Here is a 16,293-nt window from a genome sequence, read left to right on the forward strand (position 1 = left end):
AAGTCCATTGAACCATATACAGTAATGGGATGAACTGGTCTTTAGATAATGCAGAACCTGTCATAAAATTGTTAATTCATACAGTATGGTGAACATTATGTTTATACACCCTTTCAGGTTTTTTAAAAACTTTTGCTGATATTAAAAGACAACACTGGTCCCTTTTATCCTGAAGTGTATGTAAATACAGGCCTAACCTTCCTCTATATATGACATCATCTCCCACCCTCCTCAACCTGAAGAGCAGAAGCTAGCCTGCCTGGAACTTCTCCACTGAGAAAGAAAAATGATATTTTTTTTCCAACTCATTTCTATTCTAGCAATCATCAATGGTAATGGTTCTTCCACAAAGAGATGGAAGCTAAAAGGCTCCAATATGTTTGAGGTTCATGGACTGCAGCATGCTGGTTAGTTAAAATATACATATCATTATTTCCTTTCCAGATGTCCAAATGGAGGTCCAGCTGGTGGAATCTGGAGGAGATGTGAGAAGGCCAGGGGAGACCCTCCATCTCTCCTGCCAAGCTTCAGGCTTCACCTTCAGCAGCTATGAGATGGCCTGGGTGAGACAGGCTCCAGGGAAAGGACTGGAGTGGGTTGCATGGATAGAAGATGATGGAGATGGGAGCAGCCAATACTATGCCAATTCTGTGAGAGGCCGATTCACCATTTCCCGGCATGATGCCTCCAGCATGCTTTATCTCCAAATGAACAGCTTGAAATCAGAGGACACGGCTGTGTATTATTGTGCTAGAGACGCACAGTGAGAGGAAGCTATGGTGAAGCTTGACAAAATCTCTCATTCTTCATGGCTGCTGTCCAAATCCTTCATTCTTCATGGCTGCTGTCCAAGTTGAATCAGTTTCCACGCTCTGAATCAAAAAGAAAGGAAGTTAGCTCTTCATGCAGAAAAGAATATACATTGATTCAGGAAATATAGAGTATGAAACTTGGATAAAGTGGAAGGGCATTTCAGCATCTCTAGGAATGATACCAACTTCAGTAAGTGAAAAGCCTCAAAGATGGGGACACCACAAAAATGCTGATAGACACAGACTTTAATGTAATGTCTTCATGATGCTAGAACTCTGTCAATTTTTCATTATATTTCTGAAAAGATACTGGATTCCACAGGTTAATGTTTTGTTTCACCTCTCTCTCTCTCTCTCTCTCTCTCTCTCTCTCTCTCTCTCTCACACACACACACACACACACACACACTCACATACAAACACACACACACTCAAGCACACACAGACAGAGTTACTATGTGAAGAAAGCTGTTTACTCAATGATGAGCAGATAACAATAGACAAGCAAGGGAATATCAATCAACAAAGTTTCTTGGAAAGAAAGGGTGTCTAAAAGGTTTTGCTTTCAACAGGAAACACAAACAGAAGTGATCAAAATCCAGTTGACATTCAGAGAACAGTCAGATTTGTCTGAAAATTTAATTTCATAATTTTACAGACAAGATTCATAGTAATGACAGGCCAGAATAGGAAATCAGATGGTTGTTTCCAATTAAGAAACATGGATTGGGGCTGCCCCTTAAACCAGGCTGTTGCCGGCAATCTTTAATTAAAAAAGATACTTCCCAGCTTGGCAAGGAGCTACATTCAGCATCTTTGCATCTATAATGTATTGCAACTCATGTTTTTTTTCTCTTATCTTGAAATTCAAATCTAATTAATACAATTAAAAGAGAAAAAAAACTAATTTAATGGATAAAATAAATCATGGTTATGTAAAAAATATTGTGAAGCCATGATCTGAAATTACAACAAATAGATTGCTTAGATGTATAACAAAGTGAATTTCTTGGAAAATAAAAAAGGTTATTTGGAATCTTCTCATTCAACACAGAGAACATTTCGCACATAACATTTGATTTTTTTTTCTTTTTGAGTTAGGTGGACCTTACAACTATGGATTACAAATTATTCACTGCAAATTGTTCACCATTGAAAGAAAGAAAGAAAGAAAGAAAGAAAGAAAGAAAGAAAGAAAGAAAGAAAGAAAGAAAGAAAGAAAGAAAGAAAGAAAGAAATGATGGATGGAAGGAAGGGAGAGAGGGAGGGAGGGATGGTGTAGGAAATCTTCTAAAGCCAATGTAGTTAGGAGATTAAATTCTACATTAATTCATTTTTGAGAAGTGGTGGAATGGGTCAAGTCTTTCTTTTACTTACTCTAATATAAATCTGCCCTTTCTCCTATATATTCACAGAAAAACCAGAAGAAAGCATGTGAGGCATCACTTTACTTAAGAACATTACTTGAAAATCACATCGGTAAGGTCTGTCCAAAAAACATTTCTAACTGAATGCACTGAAGTGCTCTTTTATCCCAAGCAATATGTAAATCAGGGCACAATTTCCTCTTTAAAGGAGTTGTGTGTCTTCCTTTTTCAGGTTACACCCACCAAGACAAATTTCTGCACTTTCCCAAATCTTCTACCATCTACTCTCCTCCACTCATTACAGGAAGCAAAAATGATCCTGTGGCTAAACTTGGTGTCCTTACTAGCAATCCTCAGAGGTAATTCTATCCTCGGTATTCAGGTTTTTTCCCATTTTAATTATTGTACACTGTAAAATTCACTGAAACACCTTTCCTTTTAGGTGTCCAATCTGAGGTTCAGTTGGTGGAGTCTGGAGGGGATGTGAGAAGACTTGGAGGGTCCCTCCGTCTCTCCTGCCAAGGATCTGGCTACAGCTTTGCTGGCTACAGCATGGATTGGGTGAGACAGGCTCCAGGGAAAGGACTGGAATGGGTGGCATACATCCGCTATGACAGCACTAGTATTCACTACTCAGACAAAGTGAAGGGACGCTTCACCATCTCCAGGGACAATGCCAAAAGCCAGCTGTATCTGCAAATGAACAGCCTCAAACCAGAGGACACCGCAGTCTATTACTGTGCAAGACACACAGTGAGAGGAAGTGAATCTGAAGCCAGACAAGAACCTTCTCTTGCTCAGAGCAAGTGGATTCAGTCACAGAAATTTGAATTTGAGTCTTTCAAATTGAGGAGTAGATTATCAATCTACATCATAGCGGTAGAATATTCCATGCATCAGTAGAATATTTTAAGACTTAAAAAATAAATTAGACCCATATAAATTAGTGAAAATAGAACCCCAAAGTAATATTCTCTTCTTGAATTGAAGGTAAAAAGAACCTCTACATTTAAAGTTACAAGGAAGCAGTAACAGCACATAAAGCTCACAATAATGAGTTGCGAGTTTGAGTGTGATAGGCTCCAGGGAATGGAAGAGAATGAATTGTATGATGTCAGTAAACAAATCTATGCAGAATCCATGAAAGAGTGCTTTGCCATCTCCAGTGACAAATCAAACTGCCTTCTGTTTTTTTTTTTCCAATGGATGTCAGAAGGAGGTGCAAACACATAATATTTTTGACCATGACTGAAATAAAACCTGTGGTTTCAGCTGTGAACTTGGCTGCTTCTCCAGCAGCTTACTGGAGAATTAAAATAGTTTCTTGAAGGAAAAAAAAAATAATGGTTCTTTGAGAATTTCATTCTCCAAGAGTTCTTTTTTTTATTTAAAAGTTTTATAAATTTATTACAATATAAACCCCTCCACCCCTTCCGACCTCCCCCACTTACCAGAGCTGATTACAGGATAAAAAATAAAATAAACAAACATAATCTAACTAACATTAATCAAGTATACTATCAATCAAAACCATAACACACTTTAACTCCTTCTCCCAATAAATATTAACAAATTAAGTCAAATAATAAAATAATTAAAACTAATAATAATTATCTAAAATCTACTCAAAAGCAAGATAATACTTTTCAATCTCATATTTCTTCTGAATGTAATCAATCCATCTTCTCCGAACCATAATGTAATTTTCTTGTGAGTGATCCTTAAAATAGGCGGAGATTTTCACCATGTCTGCTAAATTAGACACTTTAAGTATCCATTCTTCCAAAGTAGGCAATAAGTTTTTCTTCCAATATTGCCCCACCAGTAATCTTGCAGCTGTTATAAGGTTCAACATCAAATTAGTTTCTTTCTCCAAGAGTTCTTAAAACCTCTTAAATATCAAGCTTCAGTATGTATAGCAAAAAAAAAATCCCTCCTATGATATTTCCATATTGCATGTATGCTGGTTGATAAACAAAAGGTTATTGTTGTTGCTTCTTTGATTTTAGGCAGTTATAGCATTAAAGTTAGAATCATATGATATTTACAAGTGGTGTTTGAGTTACGACTATAGGTGAGCCCGGTAAGTCATTAAGTGGGTCACCACATGAATGGACCCAAATTTAGTACCTTTGCTGCAGTGAACACAGCAGTCATTAAGGAAGCCCATTGTTTGCTATGGGGCATGTCTTATAACACCGCCCTATGTATAACACAGCCAGAATTAAATTACTGTCTTTCCTTGGAATTGATCCCTCTGGTTCTAATGTTAGTAATTTGGTCTTACATTGTCTAGGGGATGACGTCTCCTATATTACTTCTCAGGTTTTTAAATTTCTTTCAAGAGCTGTAGCTATTAGAGGAGAACCTTGTAATTCCCTTTAGCCAAGGCTTCTGGTATTAACTGTGATTGTATTTTTCTTGTGTTTTCTTTTGTTGCACTTGCATTTTGGTCTGTGACTGTAAAATAAAAATTATTATTATAAGGAAGCCCATTGTTTGCTATGGGGCAATTTTTCCACAATCCAGAAGCCAAATCTGGACAGCTTCCTGTCTGAAATGGTATAGGGTCTCATTCCTGAAGAGGGGCTTGGACTAGAAGACCTACAAGGTCTCTTCCAACTCCATTGTGATTGGATACTAAATAAAATAAGTCATTGTCCTATCTCCATTAGATGCTTCACATGACCATAAATATGGTTGAGTTGCTGAGTACCAAAAATGCTCATAGCATGACTTTGGGGAGGGTCTCCATTTCAGGACTTCAAACCTGAGTCATAGGTAGGTTTGGGGATGGGCGAAGTAACTTCAAAGATTGCTAAGATACTGGTCATAAAATCAATGATCCATCAAGGACAACTTTATTGTCCATTATTGGGAATCCTCAAAAAAAGAAGGAACACTTTAAGAAAGTTTAAGAACCTAGATGTTTCATCTCTTTAACAATGTATGTAATTGAGTCAACATAAATAATTCTGTCTAGCTGATTCTATATAGCAGTACATTTACAGATACAGCTGGCTATTAGAATTATCTCCGGAGGTGATGAAATATCCTTTCCAGTTCTGGATTGCGGCGCCTCTAGTTGTACGAAGAGACTGCTCCCTTCATCAGCTAGTTTCCCTCCTCCGGTAGACACTTATGTGGGTCGAAAGTCTCCCTGGAGGGCGCGACTACTGTCGAGTAGGCTTTGCTCGGCTGCGGAGGAGCAACGGCTCCTCCAGCTGTCCGAGCTATCTCTAAGGGCCGACGAAGAAAAAGATGGGCCAGTAAAATGAAATTCAATCACTATTCCCTGTTTAGAATAGGAGAAATTAAACCTGTTATCTGTACTCCATCTGTTTATCACAAGAGGGCAACCTTCTCTGTAAAATCCCACTGCATATTATTCTCCACAGTTTTTCTTGAAAAATTGCATGGTTGGAACTGCTCCCTATAGCCTTCCTTTCTTAAATATAATCCTAACTGAACTGGTTTTAGGATGCAGTGGACTTTATTCATTTTTCTCATTTTACCAGGACTCCACTTCAACACCATATGATTTTTCACTTTTTCTTTACTGCCTGTTACGTCCTTGCCATCTTCTCTCTTTAGTGGACTGACTATCCTTCACTTTTTTCTTGTAATTTACATATTATATGTTAGTTATATTTATATAACTTCTTGGAGGTACAATGAATTCTTAAGTTGGAACAGAAAAAAAAAACTATTTTCAATGTAATAGTTATTTGGACTGTTTCCTCAATTCAGTTTGAAACATCAGAAAAAAACTGATAGAATATAGAAATAAATAAGATGTGGAGGTGGTATTTCACATTATTATTTTTTATTCAATATTTTATTGCATTGTTATCTTACTCCACTTTTAGAACTTGTTAAATTTCTTTGTCAGTTTTTATATGGTGCCCACTTAATGATTCCATGTTGATCATCGGGCATAACATAAGCAGTAAAAATAGGCACTCTTATCAATGCCCAATATTGGTAAGGCTTCAATAAAGGAAATTAATATAAGAATAAGAACTTAATCTTCATACAGCCTTTCAGGTTTTTCAAAAACTCTTGGAGATATTAAAAGCCAACGCTGGTTCCTTTTTATCCTGAAGTGTATGTAAATACAGGCCTAACCTTCCTCTTTATATGACATCATCTCCCACCCTCCTCAACCTGAATAGAAAAAGCTAGTCTGTCTGGAACTTCTCCACTGAGAAAGAAAAATGATATTTTTGCTCCACATACTCTCCATTTTAACAATCATCAAAGGTAATGGTTCTTCCATAAAGAGATGGCAGCTAACAGGCTCCAATATCCTTGAGGTTCATGGACTGCAGCATGCTGGATAGTTAAAATGTACATATCAATATTTCCTTTACAGATGTCCAAATGGAGGTCCAGCTGGTGGAGTCTGGAGGAGGATGTGAGAAGTCCTGGAGGGTCCCTCCGTCTCTCCTGCCAAGCTTCAGGCTTCACCTTCAGCAGCTATGAGATGAACTGGCTGAGACAGGCTCCAGGGAAAGGCCTGGAATGGCTTGCGTGGATAGATAACCCTGGAGATGGGAACACCCAATACTATGCCAATTCAGTGAAAGGCCGTTTCACCATCTCCAGGCACGATGCCTCCAGCATGCTTTATCTCCAAATGAGCAGCTTGAAACCAGAGGACACGGCTGTGTATTATTGTGCTAGAGAATCACACAGTGAGAAGAAGCTATGGTGAAGCTTGACAAAATCCCTCATTCTTCATGGCTGCTGTCCAAGTTGAATCAGCTTCCATGCTCTGAATCAAAAAGAAAGGAAGTTAGCTCTTCATGCAGAACAGAACATACATTGATTCAGGCAATATAGACCAGGGCTTTTGAACCTTTTCACCTATTATACCACTTTTAGGATATGGCAACATCCGAGTACCACCAGTCACCTAGCAAGGTGTCAAAAATTTGACGACCACCCAAAAAAGAAAAAAAAAAGGATGAAGTACAAGTAGTCCTCGACTTACAATAGTTCACTTCGTGACTGTTTGAAGTTACAATGGCACTGAAAAAAGTGCCTCCCAAGCCACAGCCTAGCAAGACACCTGCCTGCCTGCCTGGTGGCGCTCTTCCTACTGTCCGAGGTTTTCATTGTTGTGAGCATTTCTGTTGGGGATTGACAGCGGGGGTGGGGTGGGGGAGGTATTTGGTTTTTATTCCCCCCGTCTGCTGGGTGGTTGCAGCAGGTTTTGGTCACTTCACATGACTCTGGGACACTGTGACCGTCATAAATATGAATCAGTTGCCAAGCATCTGAATGTAAATCACAAGACCCTGGAGGTGCTGCAACATTCCAGCTGATTGGCGCTTCTTCTGGGCTCAGCAGAAGTTCCTGGATCAGTGCAGCTTTCCAGCTGATTGGTGCTTCTTCAGGGCTCAGTTGGAGCCTGGCACTGATCTTGGCACTTCCACTGAGCCCTGACAGCCCCGAAGAAGTGCCGATCAGCTGGAAAGCAGCACTGATCCTGGCGCTTCCTCTGAGCGCTGACAGCCCTGCAGCTCCAGCCATTTCTCTCTCAAGCTTGTGTGGTGCTGCCATCGGTTCAGCTCATTCCCCTCCCGCACTACCATTTTTCTAGGATGGTTGCGTATCACCTGCCAAGTGCCAATGTACCACAGGTGGTACCTGTACTAATGGTTGAAAACACCTGATATAGACTGTTAAACCAGGAAACAGCATCTCTAGGAATGATACCAACTTCCTTAAGTGATTTACATGTTATATGTTAGTTATATTTATATAACTACTGGGAGGCACAATGAACTCTTCTACATATCTTTTATTGCAGGATTTGAAAGATTATGGAGGAGCATGTGTCAAGGTGGTTTCTACACTCTACACTTGAACTGATGGAGGTTTGTTTGATTGATTCAAAATTGTCTTTCCAAGCCATGCACTCCATACTTTTATGAAATTTAGGAGATATAACATTCTCCTCCTTTTCCTTCCCCTAAAAAATTGTAGCAGAGTTACTAATCAAAATCAGCTTTAGTTGTACTGTCGCTTTTCTTAAGAGATCTCTGTAGATCTCGTGGAATTCAATCACTCTCCTGAGGGTAATTTCCCTGTTTAGAATAGGAGAAATTAAACCTGTTATCTGTACTCCATCTGTTTATCACAAGAGGGCAGCCTTCTCTGTAAAATCCCACTGCATATTATTCTCCACAGGTTTTCTTGAAAAATTGCAAACCAAAGAACAGTTCCCCATAACCCTCCTTTCTTAAAAGTAGTCCAAACTGAGTTGGTTTTAGGATGCAGTGGACTTTATTCTTTTTTCTCATTTTACCGGGACTCCACTTGACAAAACATGATTTTTGACTTGTCTCTTCTAAGATATTGAGATGAACAAAAGAATGATGGATGGGTAGTATATCCATGCAGCCAAGCTCTGTCACAATTGTTTGTCTGAAAGATTATATCTTCTAAGGCATCGTAGGAAGAGAAAATCATGCAGCCAATGCATTTTATCAATCAATTAAACAGTTTGATCTTGGGCCTTCAAAATGTGTGATATACATTGATATTTCTGTTAAGAGAATACCTGAGTTAGAAGAGACTTTGGGGGGGGGGTCTTCTAATCTAACCCCCTGCTCAGGCAGGAAACCCTATACCATTTCACACAAATGGTTCATAAAAACATCCAGTGTTGTAGCACCCACAACATCTGCAGGCAGGTCTTTCCACTGGTTAACTGTTCTCACTGTCAGGAAATTTCTCCTTAGGTCTAGGTTGGTTCTCTCCTTCATTAGATTCTACCCATTGCTTCTTGTTCTGGCTTCAAGCTTTTTTTAATTGAGCCTGATTAATAATTTGCCTCCAAAGTATATATCTCATTTGTTTAAATGATTTCCCCCTCATTCCCCCTTTTTAATGTCCCTTGGGAACTTAAGTTTCAAGTTGGAACAGAAAAAACAATTTTCGCTATCATAAATTTATCTGCATTAATTTCTCGGTTCAGTTTGTAACATCAGAAAAAAAAAAACACTACCAAAATAAATAGGAGGTGGAGGTGGTGTTTTAGACTATTAATGATTTATTAAACATTTGATTACATTTTTATCTTATTCCACTTTTGGAAGTTGTTACATTTCTTAGTTTATCAATTTTCATATTTTCCCCATTGAATGATTCAATGTTGATGATGGGGCATAACATAACTTGTAAAAACAGGTGCTCTTATCAATGCCCAATTTTGGTAAGGCTTCAATAAAAGTCAATAAAGAAAATTACTATAAGAATACATGTATTTATGGTAGCATTTGAAATTAATTCTAATACATGGGGATTAAAATATGAATTAAAAGAGTGTTCTGCTGTAACAATGGACCTTAAATTCCATTCAATGGAAGATTCCTTTCAAAAGTCCATTGAACCATATACAGAAATGGGACGAACTGGTCTTTAAATAATGCAGAACCTGTCATAAAATTGTTAATTCATATAGTATGGTGAACATTATCTTTATACACCCTTTCAAGTTTTTCAGAAACTCGTGCTGATATTAAAAGACAACACTGCTCCCTTTTATCCTGAAATGTATGTAAATACAGGCCTAAACTTCCTCTTTATATGACATCATCTCCCACCCTCCTCAACCTGAAGAGCAGAAGCTAGTCTGCCTGGAACTTCTCCACTGAGAAAGAAAAATGATATTTTTGTTCCAACTCATTTCTGTTCTAGCAATCATCAAAGGTAATGGCTCTTCCAGACAGATACAGAACTAAGAGGCTCCAATATGCTTGAGGTTCACGGATAGCAACATGCTATATAGTTAAAATGTACATATCAATATTTCCTTTCCAGATGTCCAAATGGAGGTCCAACTGGTGGAATCTGGAGGAGATGTGAGAAGGCCAGGGGAGTCCCTCCATCTCTCCTGCCAAGCTTCAGGCTTCACCTTCAGCAGCTATGAGATGGCCTGGGTGAGACAGGCTCCAGGGAAAGGACTGGAGTGGGTTGCATGGATAAACGATGATGGAGATGGGAGCAACCAATACTATTGCAATTCTGTGAGAGGCCGTTTCACCATCTCCAGGCACGATGCCTCCAGCATGCTTTATCTCCAAATGAGTAGCTTGAAACCAGAGGACACTGCTGTGTATTATTGTGTTAGAGAAGCACAGTGAGAAGAAGCTATGGTGAAGCCTGACAAAATCACTCATCGTTCATGGCTGCTGTCCAAGTTGAATCATCTTCCATGCTCTGAATCAAAAAGAAAGGAAGTTAGCTCTTTGTGCAGAACAGAATATACATTGATTCAGGCATTATAGACTATTACACTATGCAACAGCATCTCTAGGAATAATACCAACTTCTGTAAGTGAAAAGCCTCAAAGATGGGGACACCACAAAAATGCTTGATCTAGTGTCTTCATGATGCTAGAATATCAAAATATACAATATTCAGTATCTTTATAAGTTTTTCATTACATTCCTGAAAAGATGCCAGCAAAGATTCCACAGGTTATTGTCTTGTTTCATCTCTGTCTCTGTCTTTCTCTGCTCTCTCTCTCTCTCTCTGTGTGTGTGTGTGTGTGTCTCTGTCTCTGTCTCTGTCTCTCTCTCTCTCTCTCTCTCTCACACACACACACACACACAGAGAGAGAGAGAGAGAGAGAGAGAGAGAGAGATTCTATGTGAAGAAAGCTGTTTACTTAATGATGAGCAGATATCAGCAAACAAGGGAATGTCAATCAACAAACTCTGCACCAAGTGGAAGATCAAACAGGTTCCTGGCAAACCTAGCAGACAACTTTGTCTCCTGAAAAGTAGAGACACGAACTAGCAAATTAGCCATTTTGGATCTAATTGTCACTAACAGAGATGAAACGATAGAAGGTGTTGAAGCCATAGGAATCCTGGGAGGAAGTTATCATGCAATATTGGAATTCAACATTATGGAAGCACAAGCAATAAAACACAGTCAAACTGGAGTCTTGGACTTCAAGAGAGCTAATTTCAATAAACTTAGAAAGAGCTTGGGAAAGATTCCATGGATGAGAATCCTCAAGGGGAAAACAACTCAGGAAGCTTGAGAAATTTTGAAAAATGAGATAATAAAAGCCCAATCTAGTACAATACCAACAAAGAGGAAGAATAACAGCTCTCAAAAGAAACTAGCATGGCTGCATAAAGAACTCTCTGGCAAATTGAAAGATAAAAAGGACAAGTATTGAAAGTGGAAAGAGCTGCTGGAATGGCTGCTGGAATTGGGTATGTCTAGTTTAATGAAGAGAAGGACAAGGGGGCATATGACAGCAGTGTTCCAATATCTCAGGGGCTGCCACAAAGAAGAGGGTGTCAAGCTATTTTCCAAGGTGCCTGAAGGCAGGACAAGAAGCAAAGGGTGGAAACTAAGCAAGGAGAGAAGCAACCTAGAACTAAGGAGAAACTTCCTGACAGTTAGGACAATTAACCAGTGAAAAGACCTGCCTCCAGAAGTGGTGAATGCTCCAACACTGGAAGTTTTTAAGAAGAGACTGGACAGCCATTTGTCTGAAATGGTATAGGGTTTCCTGCCTGAGCAGGGTGTTGGACTAGATGATCTCCAAGGTCCCTTCCAACTTTATTACTACTACTACTACTACTACTATTATTATTATTATTATTATTATTATTATTATTATTATTATTATTATTATTATTATTATAACAAAGTCTCTTGGAAAGAAAGGTTGTTTAAATGATTTTGCTTTCAACAGGAACACACACAGGAGTGCTCAAAATCCAGTTGAAATTCAGAGAACAAAGTCAGATTTGTCAGCAAATACGATCTCAGAATTTTACAGACATGATTCGCAGTAATGACAAATCAGAACAGGAAATCAGATGGTTGTTTCCAATGAAGAAACATGGATCAGCGCTGCCTCTTAAATAAAACTGTACCCAGGAGTCTTTAATTTAAAAAGATACTCCCCAGCTTGGCAAGGAGCTACATTCAGCATCTTTGCATCCATAATGTACTGCAACTCATGGTTTTTCTCTTACTTTGAAATCCAAATCTAATTAATTCAATTAAAAGGAAAACAAACTAATTTAATGAATAAAGTAAATCATGGTTATGTCCAAAATATTGTGAAGCTGGGTCTGAAATTACAACAAATATATATCTTAGAGGTATAACAAAGTTAATTTCTTGGACAATAAAAAGGGATTTTTTTTTTGAACTTTCTCATTCAACGAAGAATTATGAGGGACATAATTATTTGATTTTTTTTTCTTTTTGAGTTAGGTGGACCTCACAACTGTGGATTACAAATTGTTCATGAAGGCTTACTCAAGGAAGAAAGAAAGAAAGAAAGAAAGAAAGAAAGAAAGAAAGAAAGAAAGAAAGAAAGAAAGAAAGAGGAAGGAAGGATTTTAAGGAGATTAAATTCTCTACTATATTAACTCATTTTTGAGAAGTGGTTGAATTGATCAAATTTTTGTTTTACTTACTCTAAAGTAAACCTTTCCTTTCTCCTATGTATCCAGAAGAAAACCAGAACAAAGCATGTGTGACATCACTTTTCTTACAACTAGAACATCATTTGAAAATCACACATGTAATATTTCTAATTGAATGCACTGAGGGCCTCTTTTATCCCAATCAATATGTAAATCAGGGCACAATTTCCCCTTTAAAAGAAGTACATGGTTTCCCTTTTCAGGCTACACCCACCATCACAAAGCTCGTGCACTTTTTCAAATCTTCTACTTCAGTTCCCCTCCATTCATTAGAGACAGCAAAAATGATGCTGTTGGCTAAACTTGGTGTCCTTTCTAGCAATCCTCAGAGGTAATTCTACTGTATTTAGCTTTTTCCATTTTAAACTGTTTCCATCTTGTAAACTGGAAAGCTTGCTGAAACAACTTTCATTTTAGATTTCCGATCTCAGATCCTATTGGTGGAGTCTGGAGGGGATGTGGGAAGACCTGGCCAGTCCCTTCGTCTCTCCTGCCAAGCCTCAGGATTCAACTTTGATGACTACAGCATGCACTGGGTGAGACAGGCTCCTGGGAAAAGACTGGAATGGGTGGCATACATCCGCTATGACAGCATAGTATTCACTACTCAGACAAAGTGAAGGGACGCTTCACCATCTCCAGGCAAACCAAAAGCCAGCTGTATCTGCAAATCGAACAGCTCAAACCAGAGGCCACCGCAGTCTATTACTGTGCGAGAGACACAGTGAGAAAGAAATAAATCTGAAGCAGGACCAAGAAACCTTCTCTTGCTCAGTAGAAGTGATTCAGTCACAGAATTTGAATCGAGTCTTTAATGAGGAGTAGATTATCAATCTAACATCATAGCAGTAGAAATATTACATGGATCAGTAGAAATTTTAAGACTAAAAAATAAATTAGACCATATAAAATTAGGGAAAAATAGAACCCAAAGTAATGTTCTCTTCTTGAATGAAGGTTGAAATTTAAAGTAAAGGAAGCAGTAATAGTTCATAGAGCTCACAATACGAGTTGTGAGAGGGTTTGTGACAGGCTACAGGGAATGACTAGAATGGATTGTATGATGCTAATAAACAAAAAGTCTATGCAGAATCCATGAATGAGGTCACCATTGCTACCTCAGAGGACACATCCAACCTCAGAAGGAAGCACAAACACCACCATAAATATTTTGACCATGAACTGATGAAATAAATCTGGTGGTATTTCAGCTGTAAACATGACTGGCTTTTTCAGCTGCTTGCTGTGAGAATAAAAGAGATGTTGAAGGAAAAACATAGAAAGTCCTTTGAGAATTTAATTCCCCAAGAGTTCTCAAAACTTCACTTTAATATCACTTCCTTAGCATGTATAGCAAAAAAAAAAAAATGAAATACCAGGAAATACTCATTGTGTAGAATCAACCTGGAATTGAGAGAAGAACCGGAAACCTCTGTCTCAATCTGGACTAGAAGAATCACTTGTTGGAATTGTGCAGAGAAGATCTGGAGAGACATCTATTGGGATGTTTTGTAGTAAATGGACTACAAGTCAGCTAATTCATTGCATGATGTTTTTGAGATTTAAGAGCCAAAATGAGAATCCCCATGACCCCCGAGATTATTAAAATAAGCCTGTTATCTGGAGGGATATGTAATCTGTGGCACGTTCCTCTTTAATGAGCCAATGTAACTTTTCTCAGGCCAGAAACCCATCAACATAACTCGGTGGATGCCTCCCATGCTTTTTCCACTTATCTTTTGGACAGCAAAGTTATTTGGCCAACATCCTTGCTTTTAGGTCAGTTGTCTACAGGTAATTATCCACTGTAGCATTCTTTGAACATCTTATTTTTCAGTAAATTCACAGGGCTAAGAAGTATTTCCTTTCCAGGTGCCCAATCTGAGTTCCAAAGATTGAGTTTGTTGGGGATGTGAGAAGACCGGGAGTCACTTCATCTTATTCTGCCAAGCCTCTGGCAAAAATTTCACTTCAGTGATACAGCATGCATTGGATGCGGAAGGTTCATGGGAAAGGGCCAGTATGGGTGCACATTATACGCATGATTCTACATCTTTTCACTATTACTGATGAAGTCAAGGTCGCTTCACCATATCCAAGGACAATGACAAAGAAGCAGCTGCATCTGCAAATGAACAGCCTGAAGCTGGTAAGACACAGCTGTCTATTACTGTACAAGAGACACAGTGAGACGAAATGCTTTGAAAGGCTTCTTAAGGGCACTGGAGGCTAAAACATATGAAGAATGGTTGCAGGAAATGAAAGTGTGATGAAAGTGTGATGATCTAGTGTGATGAAAAGAAGGATAGGGGAGACATGATAGCAGTGTTCCAATATCTGAGGAGCTGCCACAAAGAAGAGGAGATCAACCTATTCTCCAAAGCCCCTGAAGGCAGGACAAGAAGCAACAGGTAGCAGTATTCCAATATCTCAGGGCTGCCATAAAGAAGAGGGAATCAAGCTATTTTTCCAAAGCACCTGAAGGCAGGACAAGAAGCAACGGGTGGAAACTAATCAAGGAGAGAAGCAACCTAGAACTAAGGAGAAACTTCCTGACAGTGAGAACAATTAATCAGTGGAACAGCCTGCCTCCAGAAGCAGTAAATGCTCCAACACTGGAAGTTTTAAGAAGAGACTGGACAGCCATTTGTCCGAAATGGTGTAGGGTTTCCTCCCTGAGCAGGGGGTTGGACTAGATGACCTCCAAGGTCCCTTCCAACTTTACTACTATTACTAGGTGGAAACTAATCAAGGAGAGACGCAACCTAGAACTGAGGAAAAATTTTCTGACAATGAGAACAATTAATCAGTGGAATGACTTGCCTCCAGAACTTGTAGGTGCTCCAACACTGCAAGTTTTTAAGAAGAGATTGGACAACCATTTTTCTGAAATGGTATCCATTTTCCTACTTGAGCAGGAGGTGGGCTAGAAGATCTCCAAGGTCCCTTCCAACTCTAATATTCTGTTATTCTGAAACCAAGAAAGAATCTTCTCTTCCCCTGAGCAGTTCTCTAAGATAATTCATTAAAATGATGTTGAATTGGAAGACCAGAATTAAGAATCATACAGTCTTGAATTGACCAAGTGATTAAGTGCCACCTAGTTTGTTATCACCCATTAGTGACCACATAGATAAATTTTCTCCAGATTTAGGATAAACAATAAGACTCATCTCTCACAACTCCAAAAGTCTCCTGAAGATCTTTCCAGGCTTAGTTTCCCTAGGATAATATCATTAGTATATCCTCAAACTTCATACAGCATCTATATATTTATTTTCTCAGCTCATTAAGAGTGTGGTTGGCCACAATGTTATCACACTGATTCTGAGATATATTTTGCTCACTTGAATGATTCTATGTTGACCATGGGGAATGCCATTTCCTATAAAAGCATTTTCTTCTTCTAAATTTCCAGTGTTTGTAATGCTTCAACAAAAGTCAGTAAAGGAAATTTATATACAAATATGCATGTATTTATGATAGTGTATGAAATATATTATCATTTATAGGGATTAAAATGAGTAAAAAGCTATATTATGTTGCAGCAATAAACAAAAGATTTTTCTACAGACAGATGTGTCCAAAGGACATTAAATGAAAAATTCCTCTGAAAAGGCCATGGAACTATAGGTAGA

The 16,293-nt window shown here is 38.6% G+C and overlaps 1 protein-coding gene across 1 annotated transcript; it reads left to right on the forward strand.

The window, feature by feature from the left end:
- Positions 1-243: 243 nt before the first annotated feature.
- On the forward strand, positions 244-13,275 carry LOC120300431. Its single transcript, XM_039326433.1, has 6 exons — positions 244-332; positions 445-763; positions 2,297-2,538; positions 2,622-3,058; positions 6,555-6,876; positions 13,073-13,275. Exons 1-6 carry the CDS (start codon positions 287-289, stop codon positions 13,273-13,275), a joined length of 1,569 nt encoding a protein of 522 aa, XP_039182367.1. The 5' UTR covers positions 244-286.
- The last annotated feature ends 3,018 nt before the right edge of the window (positions 13,276-16,293 follow it).

Source organism: Crotalus tigris, unplaced genomic scaffold, assembly GCF_016545835.1.
Source record: "Crotalus tigris isolate CLP2741 ecotype Arizona unplaced genomic scaffold, ASM1654583v1 scf7180000017614.5298720, whole genome shotgun sequence".
Taxonomy (NCBI): domain Eukaryota; kingdom Metazoa; phylum Chordata; class Lepidosauria; order Squamata; family Viperidae; genus Crotalus; species Crotalus tigris.